This window comes from Osmia bicornis, chromosome 16 (assembly GCF_907164935.1).
Source record: "Osmia bicornis bicornis chromosome 16, iOsmBic2.1, whole genome shotgun sequence".
Lineage (NCBI taxonomy): Eukaryota > Metazoa > Arthropoda > Insecta > Hymenoptera > Megachilidae > Osmia > Osmia bicornis.
The window spans coordinates 7,210,532-7,230,549 of NC_060231.1; the positions used below are offsets into that span (position 1 = coordinate 7,210,532).

The 20,018-nt window shown below is 34.0% G+C and overlaps 4 protein-coding genes across 12 annotated transcripts in view; 1 reads left to right on the plus strand and 3 right to left on the minus strand.

Moving 5' to 3' along the window:
• LOC114872221 (tetraspanin-5) overlaps positions 1–5,025 on the minus strand; it is a 35,931-nt gene extending 30,906 nt beyond the window's left edge. For 4 of the 5 annotated variants that reach the window (XM_029179213.2, XM_029179210.2, XM_029179211.2 and 1 more), the window contains exon 1: positions 3,314–5,025. In XM_029179213.2, the coding sequence (XP_029035046.1) occupies positions 3,314–3,403 (90 nt within the window). In that variant the 5' untranslated portion in view covers positions 3,404–5,025. The remainder of the gene's footprint in view (positions 1–3,313) is intronic. The other variant, XM_029179212.2, reaches the window with a different exon arrangement.
• Positions 5,026–5,971: 946 nt separating this feature from the next.
• LOC114872222 (28S ribosomal protein S24, mitochondrial) lies at positions 5,972–6,820 on the plus strand. The gene is made up of 3 exons (XM_029179215.2): positions 5,972–6,159; positions 6,228–6,405; positions 6,478–6,820. The coding sequence occupies exons 1-3, from the start codon at positions 6,127–6,129 to the stop codon at positions 6,765–6,767; spliced, it is 501 nt and encodes a 166-aa protein (XP_029035048.1). The 5' UTR covers positions 5,972–6,126; the 3' UTR covers positions 6,768–6,820.
• Positions 6,821–6,966: 146 nt separating this feature from the next.
• The window catches only part of LOC114872277 (CCR4-NOT transcription complex subunit 6-like), a 233,498-nt gene continuing 220,446 nt past the window's right edge, over positions 6,967–20,018 (minus strand). For 4 of the 5 annotated variants that reach the window (XM_029179332.2, XM_029179331.2, XM_029179336.2 and 1 more), the window contains 5 exons: positions 18,448–18,599; positions 14,206–14,436; positions 13,949–14,126; positions 13,738–13,877; positions 6,967–13,301 (listed from right to left, as the gene is read on the minus strand). In XM_029179332.2, coding sequence (XP_029035165.1) covers positions 13,225–13,301; positions 13,738–13,877; positions 13,949–14,126; positions 14,206–14,436; positions 18,448–18,599 — 778 coding nt within the window. In that variant the 3' untranslated portion in view covers positions 6,967–13,224. The other variant, XM_029179333.2, reaches the window with a different exon arrangement.
• Positions 14,689–16,044, minus strand: LOC114872278 (protein YIPF5). Its single transcript, XM_029179337.2, has 2 exons — positions 15,686–16,044; positions 14,689–15,611 (listed from the first exon to the last, which is right to left on the minus strand). Exons 1-2 carry the CDS (start codon positions 15,909–15,911, stop codon positions 15,052–15,054), a joined length of 786 nt encoding a protein of 261 aa, XP_029035170.1. The 5' UTR covers positions 15,912–16,044; the 3' UTR covers positions 14,689–15,051.

Here is a 20,018-nt window from a genome sequence, read left to right on the forward strand (position 1 = left end):
TTTTACTTTGCCATTCAATTAATCAATTAATCAAAGAATTTAAATCCACCAATAAAATATAATTATAAAAATGTAGTAAAAAAGTAACAATAAAGTCAATTATGCAGATGTAATTATGCATCTTAAATATGATTGTTAACGAATCTTGGACAGAATTAATTGCATGTTTATTCCGTCAAGATATTGAGTTTCTCCCCATGAACAAGGAATATTGATCCATTGGTCACCGTAATATACCGGGTGGGTCGAGAATTCTATCAGAAAATTTACAGGGCATATTCGATGCAAAGTTACTAAAAGAAAAATCTCAGTTACGCCCATGGATGGGCGTCCAAAAATGCACCCCATGGTAGAGGGTAGTGAAAAGAAGTCACACCTACATGAAGTAAAATGAACCTATGCCATGGTGGCCGGTTGCACTGGTTAGAAACCGGTTTTACAGGCAACTTTTGTAATGAGATTCCTCAAACAGTGCCAGGGATCGAGTGGGAGAGCGAGTACGAAGAAGAACAACGGACCACGGCGAAGGAAGTGACGAGGATAAAATCCAGCCGACGTTTTCATGAAGAACAGTATCGACATCGGGTTCGTGACCACATGGTTGAATACGCAGGAATAATATCGCGTGTACATGCGTACACGTAATGCAACAGACGTAACGTGGACCTGGTAGTAAAAGCGTGTCAACCATAGAGAGTGTACAAGCATTGCTATTGGTAACACGTGTACCTTGTCTGAAGAGTAGGAAATAGAATGTTCGTTCCACGTCTGGTCACTACCTTATCTACTTTCTCCATTATCCTTTTCCTTTAACCCTCAAATACCAGAATCGAGCCAGAGTTCCAATTTCATTTTATCAATTGTATTCTCTTTAAATATATAAAAATCTTTTATTTAAAATTTTTTTAGTAGGATTAGGTTACTACTAAAGAATAATATCTTCTTCAAAAAAATTTATTTGAGGTCACTACTAATTGTAAGTTGAAATCTTATATTTAAAAAAAAATTTTATTTCTCAGTGACGTATCTATCCTTCTAGTCCCCAAATTTTTTTTCTTTCTTTTGTTAACCCATATCCTCTATAAGGAGAATGATTCATTATCGAACGTCCGTTCACCAAGGTGAAGGACATTCAACTGTTTCTGAGAAAGCAACGAGTGCAGTGTCCCCACTGTATCCTTGACGAGTCATTAAAATATCCTTCTCCAGCTTCGGAACGTTATACGTATGTATATACAAGTTTTTAACACGTTGCTTACCGACCTTCGAACATTCTGAAGGAACAGAACGTCACACTTCGATGAATACGAAATAAGGCTGGAACACGACGTTAGAAAACATTAACACAATATACATGGTGAGTCATTGATAATTGAATAATTGAAGAGGAGAACAATCGTACTCGTCAAAGAGATGAATAAATAAAATAAATATCCAAATCTGAAATTATACTACTCGACGTGACTAATAATAAATTTCATCAACGCGTAATTAGCGCAAAGAGCGAAATGAAATTTTGGAATTATGCAGCTGCTTATTAACGACGGCATCCGGCAGGGAAAATTTGAAAGAGCACTCGGATTTTGCGATTCGCAACTAGCTGCAGGAAAAGTTCAGCGATTTGCATGCTTTTTAACTCGGAACGACTCGTATATGGGTATTCCCTATGTGTATCGTTATAGGGTATACAGACCGTGACGCACATGCACCAACTGCATCGCGGTTCTTGCAATTGGAACACTTCGCGACACACACGAGCTGCATACAGGTCATTCGCGGTGTTCCTCACAAAAGTATACCGCTGCTGCACGGAATCATAAATTCAATCAATTGCGGCATATTCCCTTCCTCGAATACCGTCGAACAAATTACGAAAATCGATACAAAATTTTGGAAATTTAAATCTGAATTTAAATTCAAACACGTTCTCATATATGAAACTCCGATCTACGTAAATTTGGATCTCGATTAACCCAGACTCTGCAGTTCAAGGGTTAAATAATTTAGTACTGAAATTCTGTTTTAATATAGATTCATGAATTGTAATCGTGGAAGTCGATACAAGATTTGGAGAGGATTTATATAAATAATTGAGGAATTGAAGTACTAAAATTTCATCCTATTATTTATAAATTAATGAATGAAAATAAATTAATAAAAGCATTGAAGAGATGAAATTTACGATCAGATTTAATTCTGATATTACTTGATAAATTAAATAACATTCTATTCTAATTTAAATTATTACAAGTTTTTGTTTAATAATTAACCCTTGAACAGCGAAGCCTGAATCGTAATAAAGAAAATTCATTATAATTAATAAAATTTCTGCGAATTTTAATTCTGTGTTAATTTGATTTTTGGTTTGTGGTTTTTAAAATTCTAAACCTCAAATTTCAAATGTAATTTTCCACGCGAAAATGTAGAAAATTACACACAGCAACTTAATAAAAATTTAACTCAAATATTTTCAGAAATGTGGAAAATATTGCGTTTCAAATAGAACAGTGTATTCCGTTACACACAGATTTAATAATTTCAACAACACCGTGTGCAATAATCCTGGAATTATAAGGATTAAATTTGAAGCGAATTTTTATCTGCCCCGGTAAATAACTGGATATTAAACAAAAAATTATTACAGATATGGAAACGAATCCCCAGATACGTTTTATAATAAATGTTATAAAACAATGGTTAAAGGTTAATTATCTTAACACGTTGACTGCCACCCTTAAAATAAACGTAGTAAGATACATATTCTCATTCAATTCTGTAATTTGCTTTCAATTGAATTATTTAAACACATTAAATTCACAGTGCCAGATACAAATAACCCGCAAGGCAGTCGACGTGTTGATACGTTAAACGTAACAAAACATTAGTTATTAGGCGCTCAAACGCTCGCCTTTGGCGCGTAACCGTACAATTAGGGTGTTTATATCACCTAAGTCAAATTTAAAAATCAGAACATTGGTAAAGGTACCAGTTAAACTAATTTTACGAAACATTATGATATAAATTCACTAAAACAAATATTAAATGTCCTTGACTTTATTTCTAAAACTATGCAATAAATAATCTCCATTTTTATTATAATTAGTTCATAATATATCCTTCTATAATTCTCTAAATTTTGAAGAAAATTGAAAGTACCATTTTTGAATTATAACTAAAAATGTACCTTTTGTTTATTTTATCGTTATCTTCGTTATCTTCTACGTTAGTGTTTTTGAAATTTAACTAGATTATTTAGGGATACAAACACCTTAAATGCCGGTCAAAATTGTACAATAAGCGTGTGACCACTCACCCAAAACATGACATTAAATCCAAAGATCACATACTTGAGACAGCAGCTCACTTCACTGGTATCCCTTCTGTATTTCCGCACGGCAGGCATGGCTAACACACATTTATCTATCTCTCGTGCGAATCTCACGCATACGTGCACACAACACAGCCGCGAAAATGGCAAAACACAATATTCACAGAAAAAAGCGAAGGATAACACCGACGCCTGGCGAACGAAAGAGGATCACGAGCGCGACATATCTCCCGAAATGGAATTTTCTTTTCTTTTCACGAATTTCTCTTTCGCGAACGACGATGCGAGACGAAACGTCGATTCGGAGCCTCTGCTCTTCGAATTATTTATTCGATTCGCGTGTCCTTAGAATCGGACACTTCCGGTACCACTGACAAGCTCGGTTGATCAGCTGATCACAATAACGCACCGTACCGCAATTACAAGTACCGCCATTGTCACGTCACCGGCGCATACTACCCGTGGCTGGATCAACGAGACTGCCAGCGGGTCGGAGTCAGACTTTCCATTTGCCCTCCGATTCCCCCCACCACCGCGTACCGCGCGCGCTCACCCCTCCGACGCTCGATGTCTCCCCCCACCATCGCGACTATTCCCGTCGCCCTTTTCCTTTGATTCTCCTCATCGATGAATCCTTGCGTTAAATGATTTATCGACAATCTTTTGTCGATAGGGTGGTCTGTTGTTTAATCCTTTTAGAGTTTAATTAGGGTGTTGATTAAATGGAGGAAAGGAAAATTTATAAAATAGGTGGAAAGTATGGCATTAGTGGTTTTTATGAAATAAAGTATAAGACATTGGGAGAAGATGTTAGGATCTCAGAATTTGGAAATTTTGGTTCTTGAAATTTTAGCATTTTAACATTTTAGAATTTTGCAATTCTAGAATTTTTGAATTTTCAAGATCAAGAAGTGTTTGCTCGATTGGAGAAGCAACATAGGGCTTCGCATTATATGGAGCAAAACGTTTTTGCGTCGGTTCGTTGCACAAGTTGAAGATTTCTCTCGAAGTGTCTTGTTCAAATAATTCAATTGCTGTTTGTAGCGTTCCACTGTGATCATTCGATCCGATGGAAGGAGCAAGTGACAAAGTACCACTTTTTCATCGCCTTTTGTTGTCGATGTAGACAATCTCTTGCGCTTAGAATTATACATTTAATTTTAAATTAACTTTGTTCAAGGATTAAGAAACTTGTATATCCTTTCTTACTATTAGCAATAATAAGAAATGCCATTCCGTGTAATAAATAATTTATAATATTTTTAGTATGTTTCCTTGTGCTAATTGCAAAGCTTTGAAACTTTCAGCCTTAGTCTCGCGTTAGAATTACCAGCTATGAAAGTGAAACTATAATTCCGCTATTCACTACATAATTGTACACTTTTAATTGGCCTGAATGAGAAATAAATTCTTACTAACGTAATATCGACTTTCAGTTGCTCAACAGCTATAACCGTAAACATAACCATAGCCAGACGCGTGCTAATAGGAATGTAAACAGTTACTCACGAAGAACTTCGTACATTATGTGAAAGGGCCATTTTAATTAAAGTGGACAATTAGGAAGTTTGATTCTTACAAGGGTAGTACAAGAATACTGTACAGTCAATACATACAGCGGAGTTCACCAGAGTCCATAACTGCGGAAAGACCAGTTTTCGTTCTTCGCGCATCTCCAGTGCGCATCTTCGCCCTGATTGGCGATACTCCCAAACGAAGTAGAAAGCGATTAGCGGAGAGCTCGCTGCGTTCCTCCACCATCTTCCAACCTGCGAGTCGCATGGCGCAGGATTGCACAGTGGAGCATCTCATCTCATCTCACTAATTTCGCCCCTAAAGGGGACTTTTGGGGACTTATCTGTCCCCATATTGCCCAACGAACGCTATCGGCCACGCGCTTTTGGGGACTTATCTGTCCCCATATTGCCCAACGAACGCTATCGGCCACGCGCTTTTGGGGACTTATCTGTCCCCATATTGCCCAACGAACACTATCGGCCACGCGCCTTCGGGGATGTGCTGGCAGCCCCGCCAACACCAAACACCGCACATTTTTAAATTTCGCCACTCATACTTGTCCATACTTTTAGAGTCTGCTCATCTTTTGTCCGAATCGGTGTGTATGTGTGTGTACGTGTGTGTATGTGTTTGTGTGACCCCTTTTAGTCGCCTCTTACGACAGGCAGGGGATACCGTGGCCGTATTCTAAGCCCCCCGAGCCACAGGGGAACACAGTGGAGCATGAACTACCACCTTTGCTTTCAAATTTAGGGCATTTAGAATGCTCGTAAAAAGCTGCAATTTGCGCCATTTGATGCAGAATTGAATGTAGAATAGAAACATGTAACAGAAATTGTTTGATCTTTTGCGAATTTAGAGAAATCTTAGGGAGAGTCAGGCAGAAACCGGGGGAAGGCCAGGAAGGGCCAGACAGAGAGGCCAGAAACTACTAACTTATACTCTTCTGTTAAACTGAGAAAACTATAGTTGCATACGATAACAAAGATTATTAAATATATTTGCCATATTGCTACAAAGTTTTATATAAATAATTTCTTCTTTCTTGAATTGATTTGAAGTATATGCAATAAAAAAAATCACAGAAATAAATCCGAAGAATGTGTATAGCGTCTTTTGGATTTCCATGATGTAAGCCTGGAATGTAATTTTATCTTATGAGCTTGGTACTCCTGTCATGTTTTGGAGTATTGTTTATTAGGTTGATCATTCAAAAAATTAACGATTGTTATTAACAATACAATTGTAGGTTGTATATTGTACAGAAAACTAAAGATATAATGAGCTTGGTCTCTTGTATACGTCCTGTAAATGTATGTACTAAACGTAAGTATTCACAACATAACCTTATCTATTAATAAACATTCCAATTCATTTGCAGATATTACTTAATCAAAATGTTATTACAAGAAGATGTTTGCATGCTAGTGCAGTATTTAATAAAACACAAGCTGGGCACTATAGACCTAAACCAAGAATAAAGCAATCATTAACATATGAAATGGCAAACCCTCCATATCAAATTGCTGCTAGGAAATCTTGGAATAGTTGGAATACCTGTATGTATGTTATACAATAACTTTAGCTTAACATTTTTTAATAGAAAGTACAGTATTTCTTTTTTCTTGTAGCAAGTATAAAAGATGGCAACAGAATTTCTGAAACAGCAATTGAGGATATGTTTATTCGAAGTTTTATGCAAGGAACATGGCATGGATTGTTTCTCAGTGAAATAATTATCAAACGGCAACATAACGTGATTAGAATCGCCGGAATTATTATACGCAGATTATCGCCTATTAAAATATATTTTTTAATCGGTTACACTGAAGAACTTCTAAGTTATTGGTTACACTGTCCAGTGAAATTAGAATTAGTATCTACAGAAAACAGAGATGATGTTATATACAAAATAATATAATTTAATATTTGAACATTGTTTAAAATAAATAATATTATATTATTAAAAATAAATGTATAATCCTAAAGCTTAGTCTAGAAACCTTTAATCCTTGAACAAAATGTATATATTTTCAATAAATTGCGCAAACTGTTTTATTTATAAAGAAACAACAAAACTTGACTGATCTTGTTTTGTATAACAATAAACATTCGCTTAGTTAATTTTTGCAATATTTTTAATTTATTTCACGTTAGTTAATAAACTGTTACATTCAATCACGACTCAAACGCAGCCCATATACAATCATTGCATTTTCAATAAAAACTAAATTACATGTCACTGTAAGATGAATATCTAAATAAAAGGGTGTTTTAAGTGCAGACTGACAGAGCATTCAAACTTTTTTTATATCCTACTAGACACATTCTCTCCTTCATTGTCCTTACAACTCTTTTTTTCCAATATTCAATCAGGACCGTGTTGCTACCTATTTGTACTTTCAATGAATCTTTGAGTATTTATAATGGATATACGGTAACGAGGAATCATCGATAATTAATTAAATCAGCGAAATATAACGTATCCTACTTGGAATCAATTGATAACATATCAAAATTTGAAAAATTATTTTAATAATTAAGATTTCACGTATAAAAGTACCATTAAAATGTATAATCATGTAAAATTTCAATAAAAGAATTTTAAATTATTGATTTAAAAGTATATCTATTATAACATATTCAATATTTAAAAATTCGTCAGATATTTTAGAAACGTTATATATTATTATAATTATCTTATCAATTTTATAACATTATTCCGTCAAATTTTGAAAAAATTATACGTGTAATCTAACGCGAACAGTTTTTTATTTTCAAAGAAATAAAATAAATCTTGATTCCAACATTTCCAATAAAGCAAATAAAAGATTTCCAAAAGCATACACGAAATCTGATTGAATTTACATCATTAACACTGAGATGTAATTAATCTTATGACGGACGCAAGAATTATGTTCCGATGTTTATAACGTTTTTTTTTTTTAATCATGTTCTTACAAAAGTACAGGCTGAAATGTGCTGTGCTCGTCTTATTATAATTCTAGTATAATTATATTTTTGTTTATGGAAGTGAAAAATCGACACTATCACGCAATATCGCATAGAACATAATTAAGATTGCTTGTGCATTGCACTTCGTTGAAGTAAATAAATCACATATATTTATGAGGCAGTAAGGGAAAACAATTAGAATATAATTTTTCATGAAATTATCTTTGGGATTATATTAAGAATTGATGTACCGTGTATTAATTATATTAGTCTCTACTTAATGTAATAGGATTATTCGTAAAAACATAATACATAAAAATGACTATGTATTCAAAATTGTGATTCTCCTATATAATTGTACTACACATGTTTTACAATCAAAATGATTAGTTATTAAATACTTGGTTAATATACCAAAATATTAATAGAAATTCTAATATCACGTGCAATAAACTAAACAAAATATATATATATTTGCTAAAATATTAAAAAATTATTTAAAAAATGATTCTTTTGGTGTCACTTGTTATTATTATATAACATAATTGCTAGCTCCAGATATACTTTTAATTATAAATATATATTTATACTCTGATACGCATAAATTATAGCCATTAAATATTATTACAGCGTGGTAATTTGAAAGCTACGCGTCTCGTTAAATTGTCTTCCTTAATTTAAAAAAACAATAATATTCTATTAACATTGCGTGGATAGTGTCATTTTGTATTTATATGTAATGTTATACCCTTAAATTACGTGGTATGCCCAGAATTACAAAGTACAGAAAAGTACAGGTATCAACTACATGTCTCGTCGTTCAAACTATTAATGTACAGAACATTTCAAACAGAACATTATGTTTACATTATACAGGATTGACAGTTAATGTTTTATCACGTAAAAATATTTGCCTATTATTAACTAATCTAAAAGTAAGATTGAAGTTTTCTATGGGTTGAAGGAGCTCAGAAGATTGAGGATTCGAAAGTGATATATAATTATGGAGATTTTAAGATACTTAAACGTTCATTGGAATTTCAAATGTTTTTAAAGAATAAGAATTATATGAAATCCATAATTCAAATGATATTTGCAACAGTTCGATGAATTCTTATATTGCATTATTTTATTACATTTTGTTATTCAATACTTTCGTTCGTTAATTCTAAATGTGTGTATAGTAATTTATATTTTCAATTCGAAATATTCTTATCTCTTCTTATCATAAAATTTGGCAAAATTCATTAAATCGATATAAAAATGTTGCAAATTTAAAACGACATTAAATTATATTATCTCTATAAATATGGAATGAATCTTTCTGTAATTAAAGTACAAATAAAGTAATCATTTTTTCAATATAAGATTAATATCAACAAAATATTTATGAATGTATATTGTACGAATGAATTAAAATGAATTAGTATCATTTATTAGGTACAGCATTTGAGAAACTAATATTTACTTAGTACAAAGTAAATCTTTATTTAAATAACTCTTTTATTCTATCTAAATACTTCATTTATTGTCATACTTGTATAACCATTTCATCTCCTAAATCATTTTAATTGCTTTTTTTTTTATCATATTATACAAATATAAATAGAATGAAACAATCGAGGCCTGCAATAATCTAGCTTTATAATATAGCACTAGTTGACTAGAGGGATATATTATTTTTGTTCTCCAACAACTTTGAAATAATACGAAACATCTTTGAAATTAACATCCTTTCCATGATAAAATAAAATGTTGATGAATGACGCTATAAAAATTATTAAAACTGTCTTTGTTTTTAATTTTATAGATGCTTTTCTATCACATTTTTTATGTTAATACTGTTGCATCCGAATAAAAAATTGAATGGTGTCGAATGGAACATCACCCGATGCCTGTGTTGGTACCGGAAGTGAAGGCGTCTCTAAGATATCTTTGAAACTAATAAATTTTCGACCTAAGTACCTTAATACCTTTTTGTAAAGAATAAAAAGACGCTTCGAAATCTTCGAAATACCTCCACTTCCGGTATGGACACATGCATCATATAGTGCTCCATTCGACGCCATTTAATTTTTCCTAATGTCATTTCTTTCTATCTTGTATCATTTTAGAATTATTATATATCTTGGCCCAGTAGCATGGGACACCCTGCATATAACATTTAAAACAACAGTATTAATGTAATGTATTTATAATCATTAACAATGCAAATGAATATAATTCAGTGTTTATAAGAATTCATCGAACTAGATAGAAAATGGTTTATTACAGCAGAAGATCTTTTTAAGAGTATTGCTATGTATATTTTGTAAAAAAAATCACGTTTTTCTTAAGATAAAAAAATGATTAAATCTTGTATGCTTTTTACAATGTATTCTGCATTAGCGTTTATATGAATTGATATTAGCAAAAGTCCTGTTACTATGTTGAGGAACAGTGGTCCTCAAGTTCATTAAATGAAACGATAAATATTAATTTGTGACTAACAGTCATATTGTACTTCATAATTTAATTATTGTAATGAGTCAATCGAAAATTTACATGTGATTTCTGAATTTGTATTAAAATGAATGCCGCGTATAGTACATTTATCTCAATAAGAAAATATCTGTTTTTGAGAACCACTGTACTTAAAATAGGGTACATGTGTAAAATCTAAGTTAAAGTATTATATTAATCATAAATCTTCTCGAGCTTCTATGTTTTTTCAAAGCTATCTTGAATACTATGGCATAGGCTTTGTATGAGCCAAAATGCATGAGAACAAGGGGTCTGCGAGGACCTAAAATCCCAAGCAAAGGGTTCAGGTCAGGTTGATTGCACGAGGCAACATCGGGATTTCCCGAATATTTAGTACTTGAAATTTTGGAAATTCCGATACTTAACATGTAAAAATCTAACCTGACCCGTTCCAAGTCCTTGCAGATCCCTAAATTAAACAAGATATAGTAAGTATTAAATGTTTGCTTCATTGACACTTTAAATAAATCGTTTCGGTTCGATTTAACATGAATGTCTACTGTTCTTTGCCACGTTCTAACATTCCAAAAGTAAACTATAATTATCAAATCATAGTGTCCACTTAAAATATTCAAATTACAATTAAATTTATAAGCAGTTATATTTTGCTGATGAAGTATAATTAAAACGTTGTACACAAACACCTTAAAAAAATACCTACATAATTAAATGCTATGCTTTAACAGTACTATTTCAATACAACCCGTTTTTATGCGTCAGTACCATTTATTTTATATGCCAAAAATATTAGAAACGTAATATACAAAATTGATTTTGTAAAATGATCTAATACCAAAAAACCAGTGAAATAATATTAATTTTGCTTAGGAGAAAAACATAGGTATTTTTAGGAAAACAATTTTCAGTTGTAATTTAACATTTAATACTACCTAAATGTCAGTAATTATTTAAGGTTTTATTGGATCATAAAAAATTTTGCTTTATATGATAATTACGTATCATATAATTGAATTTCAATTCTATGAAAAAGAAAATATATATGTTTAGAAGTAGCCAACACCGATACTATCGAAAAGTTTTATGAAACGTTAGCGTTTCACATTATATACCCTATTGATATTAACATAGATCGTGATAAAGAAATTAAATGTACATTTTTCTAAACAATGTAATGAACGATTTGTTAATTTTAATGTAGGCCCAAATTTATGAATAACTCGTTTGTATATGTATTGTTCGCTTACCGCGCGTTTGTTAATGAATGCATATACAAATAGGGATTGCCACTTCTACCTCCATTAATTAAAACTATATTGTAATTATCTACTTTATACAACATTTACTACACATATGTCTTTGATAAACTAATTGTCTACTACTTGTATAATTCAGTTGTTACTTCTTTCAATTACAAGTAGATTACAAGCCCATTTTACACTTATCACATTTATTATGTACAATGAATGTTATGCAGTGTATTGATAGTGCCGTTTTGTTTGAAATATGTTTAGGAACACTGTATTAGCTATTGCAAATGTTAAAAAGGAAAATCAGGCTTAAGTATTCTTTATAATTTATAATATTGCAATATCTTCTTTCATATACATGCTTTACTTTGTATCTAATGAAATAAAAAAAGAAATAAATAATGCATGAAATTAGATCGATTTTAATAAAAAATTATAAACATAAGAAAAGCATGCAATTTTGAAGCATATCATACAATAATGCTTACACACTATGATAAGTAATGCAACTTTATATCGTTTAAGAAAAAAAAATCTAATATTTACAAAATTAAAAAAAAAAATATACATATCGCGTGCGGATCAATAATGAATAATGAAACTAATTATTATACAACAAACTATTACTACATATATATTATTCAGATATAAAATTTGAATAATAATAAATTTGAAACGATGCTGGAAAATGTATCTTACATTCTCTGCTGAGATTATTATGTATAATGAAGTTTGTCAAACGGAAACTTAATAAAAATGAAAGAAAATACACTGACATAAATGTACATGTGATTAAAGAATAAGTACACGATAGAGGGATAAACATAAAAGAAATATTGCAGCATATACAAATTGAATTCAACTGAATTACCAAGTAGTGAATTAGTATGGTATATATTAATAATTGGAACTGAACATTTAATGAGTGAATGTCCATTGATTTTTCCAAGATACTATGAATGATGAATATCATTACATTACCATACTTACAAATACACTCGCTACAATATCATCTATTTCCTTATATAACATTATCATTATCAATATACGTGGCCAATAAGAACAGATTTGTACTTGCATTGAAATTGTTAAGTCAACTCCAATCACTTCGCACAGCCCAGTATAGCGTGTATGTTTTCGTATTTTTTGTTTTTGTTTTGTTTAAAAATACAATTTCTCGTTGGATGGCAGCATTCTTATCAAAAAGTTGGCTTGGAGAATGTTGTAATGACATTTAGGAAGAGATTAGGATTTTTTTTTTTTTTCTAGTAGACACTAATTTCTTGATAAATATGTGAAGTTGTTCCAATTGTTAATGTCAATATCACAGAGGCTTGATCGGAATATCTTTTTGTAGGAAAATAGGTATCTACATATTACGATGGTAGTAGAAGTTAAAATACTCTTAATATGGGGAAAGTTAATTCTTAAAAATGCAATACACTATACATGGGCTAAACGCATTACAACACAGCTCCCTTCACCTGGTCATTAGAATTATTCATCGATATTTGATAGCTTTTGTTTGAATGTGCGGTAATATGGAGTATTTATAACATTTGCTATTGAAATAGTTGTCGACTGCGAGTGATATTGCTAGAGCCAGAAGTAAGAGAAAATGTGATGGGGATTTCATTTTTATTATCATTTATTATTCCCTTATAGTTACTTGGGCCTAGATCGCAGCAGCTGCTACCTGCGTGAGATCAGTCCATTGCTTGTTCCTACTGTTGGTGTCATTTCAAGTTCCACTAACAGAGGAAAATGATCTAAAATAAGACGACAAATTTAATTAGAAACCCAATCCTAATATTTGGAAGTTAATAATCGATACAGGTGATGGAAGATGAAACTTATAGGGGGGAGAAAAAGGCGTTTCGTCTGGGGATCGTCTGCCAGACTCGTCAGTGGGGTTGACGACAGACGATCCCTGCCCCAGACGCCTATAACACCACTTTTTGGAACTCCAATATATTCGAATCGCATGCCGGGCGACCGCTAGCGAGAATAGATCAATGCCGCCGCCATCTGGCGGTCTCCGGCCCAAGCTAAGGGCGTCCGGGGAGACTCACCGCCCTCCCTTTCCACTAAACGCCTACAAACTCTTATATAAAAAAGAGGAATTTATTTTTGTATAACTACAATAAGCACGAAGGTGAACTTATTATGGAAAGAACTATTAAAATCTTAAGAAACTCAACTTACCGGATGGAACATGTGGATGCGGACATCCAACCACCTTATGATCTTTGAACCAATCTGCACTTAGAGGACCCAAAAGTCCTAATGGTACCATACTTTGTTTCGAATAGAAAATGTAATCTATTATGCCTTTGAATTCGAATCTGTAAAAGGGAATATAAAAATAAATATTTTATCTAATATATTAATGGAATATTGAATCAATTAAACTTACGTATAGTTAGTATAGGGCATGATGTCTTCACTATACGCAGATGCAAGTTTAAAAGAATGAGTAAATTCATTAGGTTTATCGCAACCAGAGATCTTTTGTAAGCATGATTTATAAGCTAAGTCTTTAAAATCGCGGTGATCGGCCGCTACTCGTCCCGATGTAAGAAATTCAATTACACCTACATCAGAATAAATACAAACGTTTGTTATATTTTATAATAAATTTATAATAAAAGTAAATGAAATGTATCTCTTTACCAGAATCAGGTAGGGAGTTGAAGTCACCACAAAGTAATAACTGAACATTGGAAGAGTCAGGTTTATGGCCAGGTCTAAAAGACTGGCCAGCTTGGTCCAAAATGGAACGTAATTCATTGCTGAGCATCATTGTTTGTATTAATTTCACATCGCAAAATTCTGGATCCCAATGAATATGCGCTGTGCAAACTAAAATTGGTTGTTGAACCTGTGCTGGATCAGATGGAAGACCTGAAAAAAATTTTAATTTTATTAAAAAAAAATAAAATTTGTGTAATTTATTGTATTATACAACAATCGAAGTGACTTTGAAATTTTTGAAACGTCCCCACATCCGGTACCGTCATATGCATCACATGGGGCTCCATCTGGCGCCATTTAATTTATCCTGTCTCAATTGCATGGGAACTGTAAACTTAGTTTAAAGATATTTTCATCGATCGATTTAAATATCCTCCATTTTTATTATCAAGGATACGTTACCAGATCAAATAAAGGGTATTATTTATTAAAATGCAATTTATTTACAATCTGTATAGAATAATCAAATATATCATATTGATACAATATACTTAAAGATATTATAATTAATTATAAATCATATTATCCATAATGTAAATTAATATTACATACAAGAATGTCTAAAATCTGATATAAATAAATAGCCTTCACATATAAATCAATGTTGATGATGATTAACATTGTATCAATAATACGACGATAAAAATCTTAAATTGAAGATAACAATAATACATTATTGTATATTTCATTTTACAAGATGTGGTATACAATATTTCGAAAATTGAAATTTTTGTATGAAAAGTATTCAAGTAGAATCAATTGCTTTTAGAATATTACTATTAATGTGAAAACACCATAAAGAAGAACACAAGGATAAGCAATAAGAAGACGCTGATTTTTTTCTCCTGACATAGTACAAAATAGTCTAGATGCAGAAAGTGTTGCCCATGTGACTGTCAGTACAGCTAGAACCAAACCAGCTGCACCTTGCAAAGATGAAAAGACACTGAATCCCGCGAGTGCTACTACAGGTAATAAACAATAACCTAATACAGATGCTACCGATGACAATGTAATATTACTGGTACTGGTCATTAATGACAGAAGAATATACATTAATATACAAGATGTCATGGCTAAACCATAAACATAACCAAAATGTGCTTTAGAACCAGCTAACAGGAGAAAGGCAGCGAGGAGTAAGCAATTTGCTACTGGACCAGCTAGATCAGAATCTTGAAGCAAATAACTTGCATCATCGATCTGTCCACTCCTATGAAATGGATTTAATACAGCTAATGTTTTTCTTAATATTCTATCAGGATTTATGCCTAATTCTTCTAGGAGCGGTGGTTCTTCTTCCGTATCGCCAAATCCAGCTGGACCTACAATTCCATATTCAAAATAATAACAGTCATTGTGTAATATATCATTATGTTTATTTCTTTTGATCATATACCTTTTGGAAAATTATCCTGACCGAACATATCACCAGTGTATACACTTTCAGTGGGATCAAGAAAGCTTTTCTGGGTATAAGACGAATAATTTACAGATTGCTGATCATTGTATGTTTGAAATTCAAATTGTTGGTTAGGTTGGCCAAAACCAGAGCTATCGAAATTGTAGTTGGGCGGAGGTGCAGCTTGCGCCCAATAATTTTGCTGATTTCTATAATCAGACATTTTCGTAATGTTTATATTTCCACAGATTTAAGTCCTTCGCCCTTGATGACAACAACTTATTAATTAACACTCCTATTTTTACACAGGCCGCATAGCGGCGCAGTTCAGGCAAATATGGAGCCACGCATGCGTTGGTGATACATTGGAAGAGACATTCAGCGACATCTTCGTCAAGGAAGAAGAACAAAATCATTGATTTTCATAAACTAAATCAAAAATGATTTGCAAAATCAATAACAGAGAAAAATTATAATAAACATTTAATGCTATTATAAGTATTACTGTATGAATTTCTTAGCAAATAAAATACATTTGTAATAACCATGGCACAAAATTTGTTTGAGATCATGTACAACTTGTACCAGTCCCTCAAGGAACCTTCTCGGTTCTATCAGATATAATGATCTTCAGAAAGGATTTATAACAAGAAATCGCAGTGTATTCTGTACTACATGTGCCTCTGATTCCTTTGATTTGCTACAAGATGAACCGGTTTACCTACCAGAGGCAACTTAATGTATGATAACGTACACGCACGTGTACTGAAAAGTAACATCCTATCAATACAGGGTACACTTGGGTGCAAAATAGGCTTCTTTTGATGGAGAGAAGAGCTTCCCATCGTTTTTTACCTTTAATCTTGAAAGAATTCTGAGAAAATCTGGGGAGAGACGGGAAGATCCCCGGAGAGTCTAGGAAAAAATAGGGGGATCCCCGGAAAGCCTAGGAGGAGCCTAACTTAAAACCTCTTCTTCTTGCAATTCTCTTTTCTTTTGAATTATATCTCGAATTGTTCAGGAATAAAATAAAGCAAAATTTTAATTATAAAATTGCTTCAGTAATCTGATTCATATCGTACCGATTACAATTTCCGGGTTAAATGTATTTCCTTGTTATTTATTCAACGTCATACGCAAAGGGCGGTTAATTATCCCGTATGCTGTACACAGAAGTCGCCCTTCGCTCGATCAATACGCCAAAGTCATAGACAGTAAGGAAACAGGAAAAATGACGAGGGAGGAAGGATAATTAATTAGTACGTTAACGAAACGTCACGAGTATCATGCGATCCCTCCCCATAAATCTTTATGCGTTCTTTCATCTACCCTCGGATTTTCAAAGCGCATTTCCGACCCGACGAGATTTTCAACGTCTCGCTGCACACAGCCGACAGGAATTTCAAATATAGTGTAACCACTAGAAGGCGGGTGTATTTATTATAATAACTTGAGGGGTCTTCTCAGTAAGGACTTCATTTGTCGTACTATATAAAATAAATTAACCCTCGGAGCACGGACCATGAAGAGAGCCCCAATTTTAATTCTTCTATTATATAAGACTCTTACTTAGTTTAATATTCTTACATATATTTTGTAAATTCGCTCTGTTCAAGGGTGAACCCTTATAAAAGTATAAAACAGAAAATAAAATAAAATATATGAAAAATTTTACCAAAATCCTTGTTTATAAAAATTCTAAATTCTATAAAAATTTAGTAAAGGTATGATGGTTGTGGAAATCAGAAGATACATTGATATTGATAAGTCAACTTTGCAGAGAGAGGATGTAGAAGAGTAACTATTGATGGACACATAAAAGGAATAACAGGGAAACGGGAGCATGTATAAAGCCAGAGGCTCATGTAATACATACGCGTGGCTGCATTTTGAGATGCTCTCTGGTTGGTAGCTAATATGCTCATTAAAAAAGAGAAGAGAAAAAAAGAAATGTGGATCGTGTGACACGTAGGGAGACGAGGCTTGGTAGATGACTGTCGGAGATAGGATTGGCAGCTCTGCCGTCCCTGTGCCATGAATTATAAGGCTGCTCACGTATATCTGGTCTACGAACTCTCGCCACTTCATCTCCTTCAGGCACCTCGAAGCTCGCTCTTCGATTTACGCTAGGACGAGCATCGCTCGCAATTAATTAAGCAGTCGCTTCGATACCGAACACGCCAGCTAGGTCCATTTCGTTGACTGGTTTAGCAATTTAAACGCGTCCGCATCGCGATCGTGTGTCGCTACCCTTCTTAATATGCACATTCTACGCCACAAGATTATATTATTTTCCAACGATCTTCTTGTTACGATACTTGAAGGGTATCGTTATTGAAATGTGAGATTCGTTCATGTAGATTCAATCCGATACGTTAGTAGGCCGCGCAACTGATAGATGGCACCGTACCATGCCACCACGTGATTAATGGTGGCAATTGGTTTCGCGAACGAATCGATCTTGCGGAAACAAGAAAATTAATGTATCGCCCTATGATGTGTTCCGGACAGCTCTGCAACAGCTATATTATACATAAACCAGACCTACATTGGTATTTTTCGAACATGAAATATAAACTGAACGCTTGTAATAGATTTTTAGGTTAGGTATCGATGAGTTTTTCCAGGGGGAAGTCTAAGGGGGACTACAGCCTTGGGCCCCATTTTCCAAGGGGCCCTCGAAGGTCTGATAGCCCCGGTCCCCAGAAATCTCAATCCCTCCTGTTAATCAGTATAAATAAATTCGTCTGATCACTAACCATTGTCCCAAGCAGCCTCCTTCGTCCTAAGCAAAGCAGCCAATCCGATATTATCCTTTGGCATCACTCTGTTCAGCATATTGTCCGAGCCCTCCGCGTTCGCCATAGCCAGTTGATTGAATTCGACTAAATGATCCTTGATCAGAGTAAACCTGTGGATGAAACAAGAAGAAACAGACAGATCAGAGAATCGTCATAGACATACCAGTTATTTCAACGGATTACAAAGTCAAGGGCCGGAACGGATCGTTTCTCCTTCCTGAATCTCTGTTCGTCCTGCGCAAGCGGTTCTCGTCTAGCCGCTCGGCAAGACTCAATTTCGCCCGAGCGGGAAAGAAAGTTCGCGACTTGGATACGATAGTTGGATGATTTTCGTCGGGAAACTCGTACGAAGGCGTATCACGTACGCCATGTAGAATACAGGCTTCCCTTTCCGATATGTGTGGCACGTATAGTTGGGAAATATATTCTTCACCGAATCCCCATTACGAGCCATCATCCCCCTTACGTCCCTGAACCCGTAAACAAGATTGAATCAACGTCACCCGCAGTTACTCAACAGATGTCGTGCACTGATTGCATAAATACTTTGACGAGAATAAAAACTCGGTTCAGGTAAACAAATCAAAATAGGGTAAAAGTGTTCTCCACTTTTTGGGTCCAATTTGGTCCAGTTAGAATCAAACCCTGGCAGTCTCTTCGTTGGTCAAATGCCTAGTGTATAGCTTTTGAGGGGAGGAGGAGCCAAATGTTAATATGGCAAATACCAATAAAGCAGAAGTCTGTATTTTATTCCCTTCATGCTAGCACGCATTCGTTAGACAACAACGGTCGTTTTGAGATTAGGTCGTTAGTCCGCCATTGGGATCGCGTTCATTACGCGATTTTGCGGCGAACCGAGTGGCATAAAATGGCCGGCGGTTGCGTGGCTGCCGTTTAAAGAAGCCCAGCGCTCTTTATAGTCCACTCTGGATATAGTAGCTCCCATAGCAACGTTAGCCGTTAACAGAGGCCATTTGTGCAACAGGACCATGTCTGTCTGGTATCTTGTTATCCCGTGAGATGCGAGCGCGGATATCTAATATTTCCACGACGCTCTCGGACTTGGGTTACAAAACTCGGAATGAGCTTCGCCGAGTTAGTGCCGACCTACGATATGCTATAATACTTCCAACTAAAACTCGCTACCGAGATAATTAAGAAGGCCGATGTATGGTCTACCTCTACCACTTCTGACGTCTCGTGGGATTTATTTTCCGTCTGTTCAAGATCTATAATAGCGTAGGGAAATATTGATAATTGCCCCCTCCACGTGTACCCAAAGGCCCCTAAATCTAATTTTTAAAAATGTATAATAAAAATCTTTGAACTGAAAAATTTGCTACTATTGAGCAATGGTGGTTGCAGGATGACAGGCACCTTATTTCCTGATCTCCATTATAATTGTTAGACTGATGTTTCGTGACACTGTAAACGAGGGAACTTTGTTAGTCGAATCAATAAGGACTGATTGTGCCTTGGTCCGAACCCTCGTTCAAAGAGATACCGTGGTTAGCAATGAGGCGAACGAG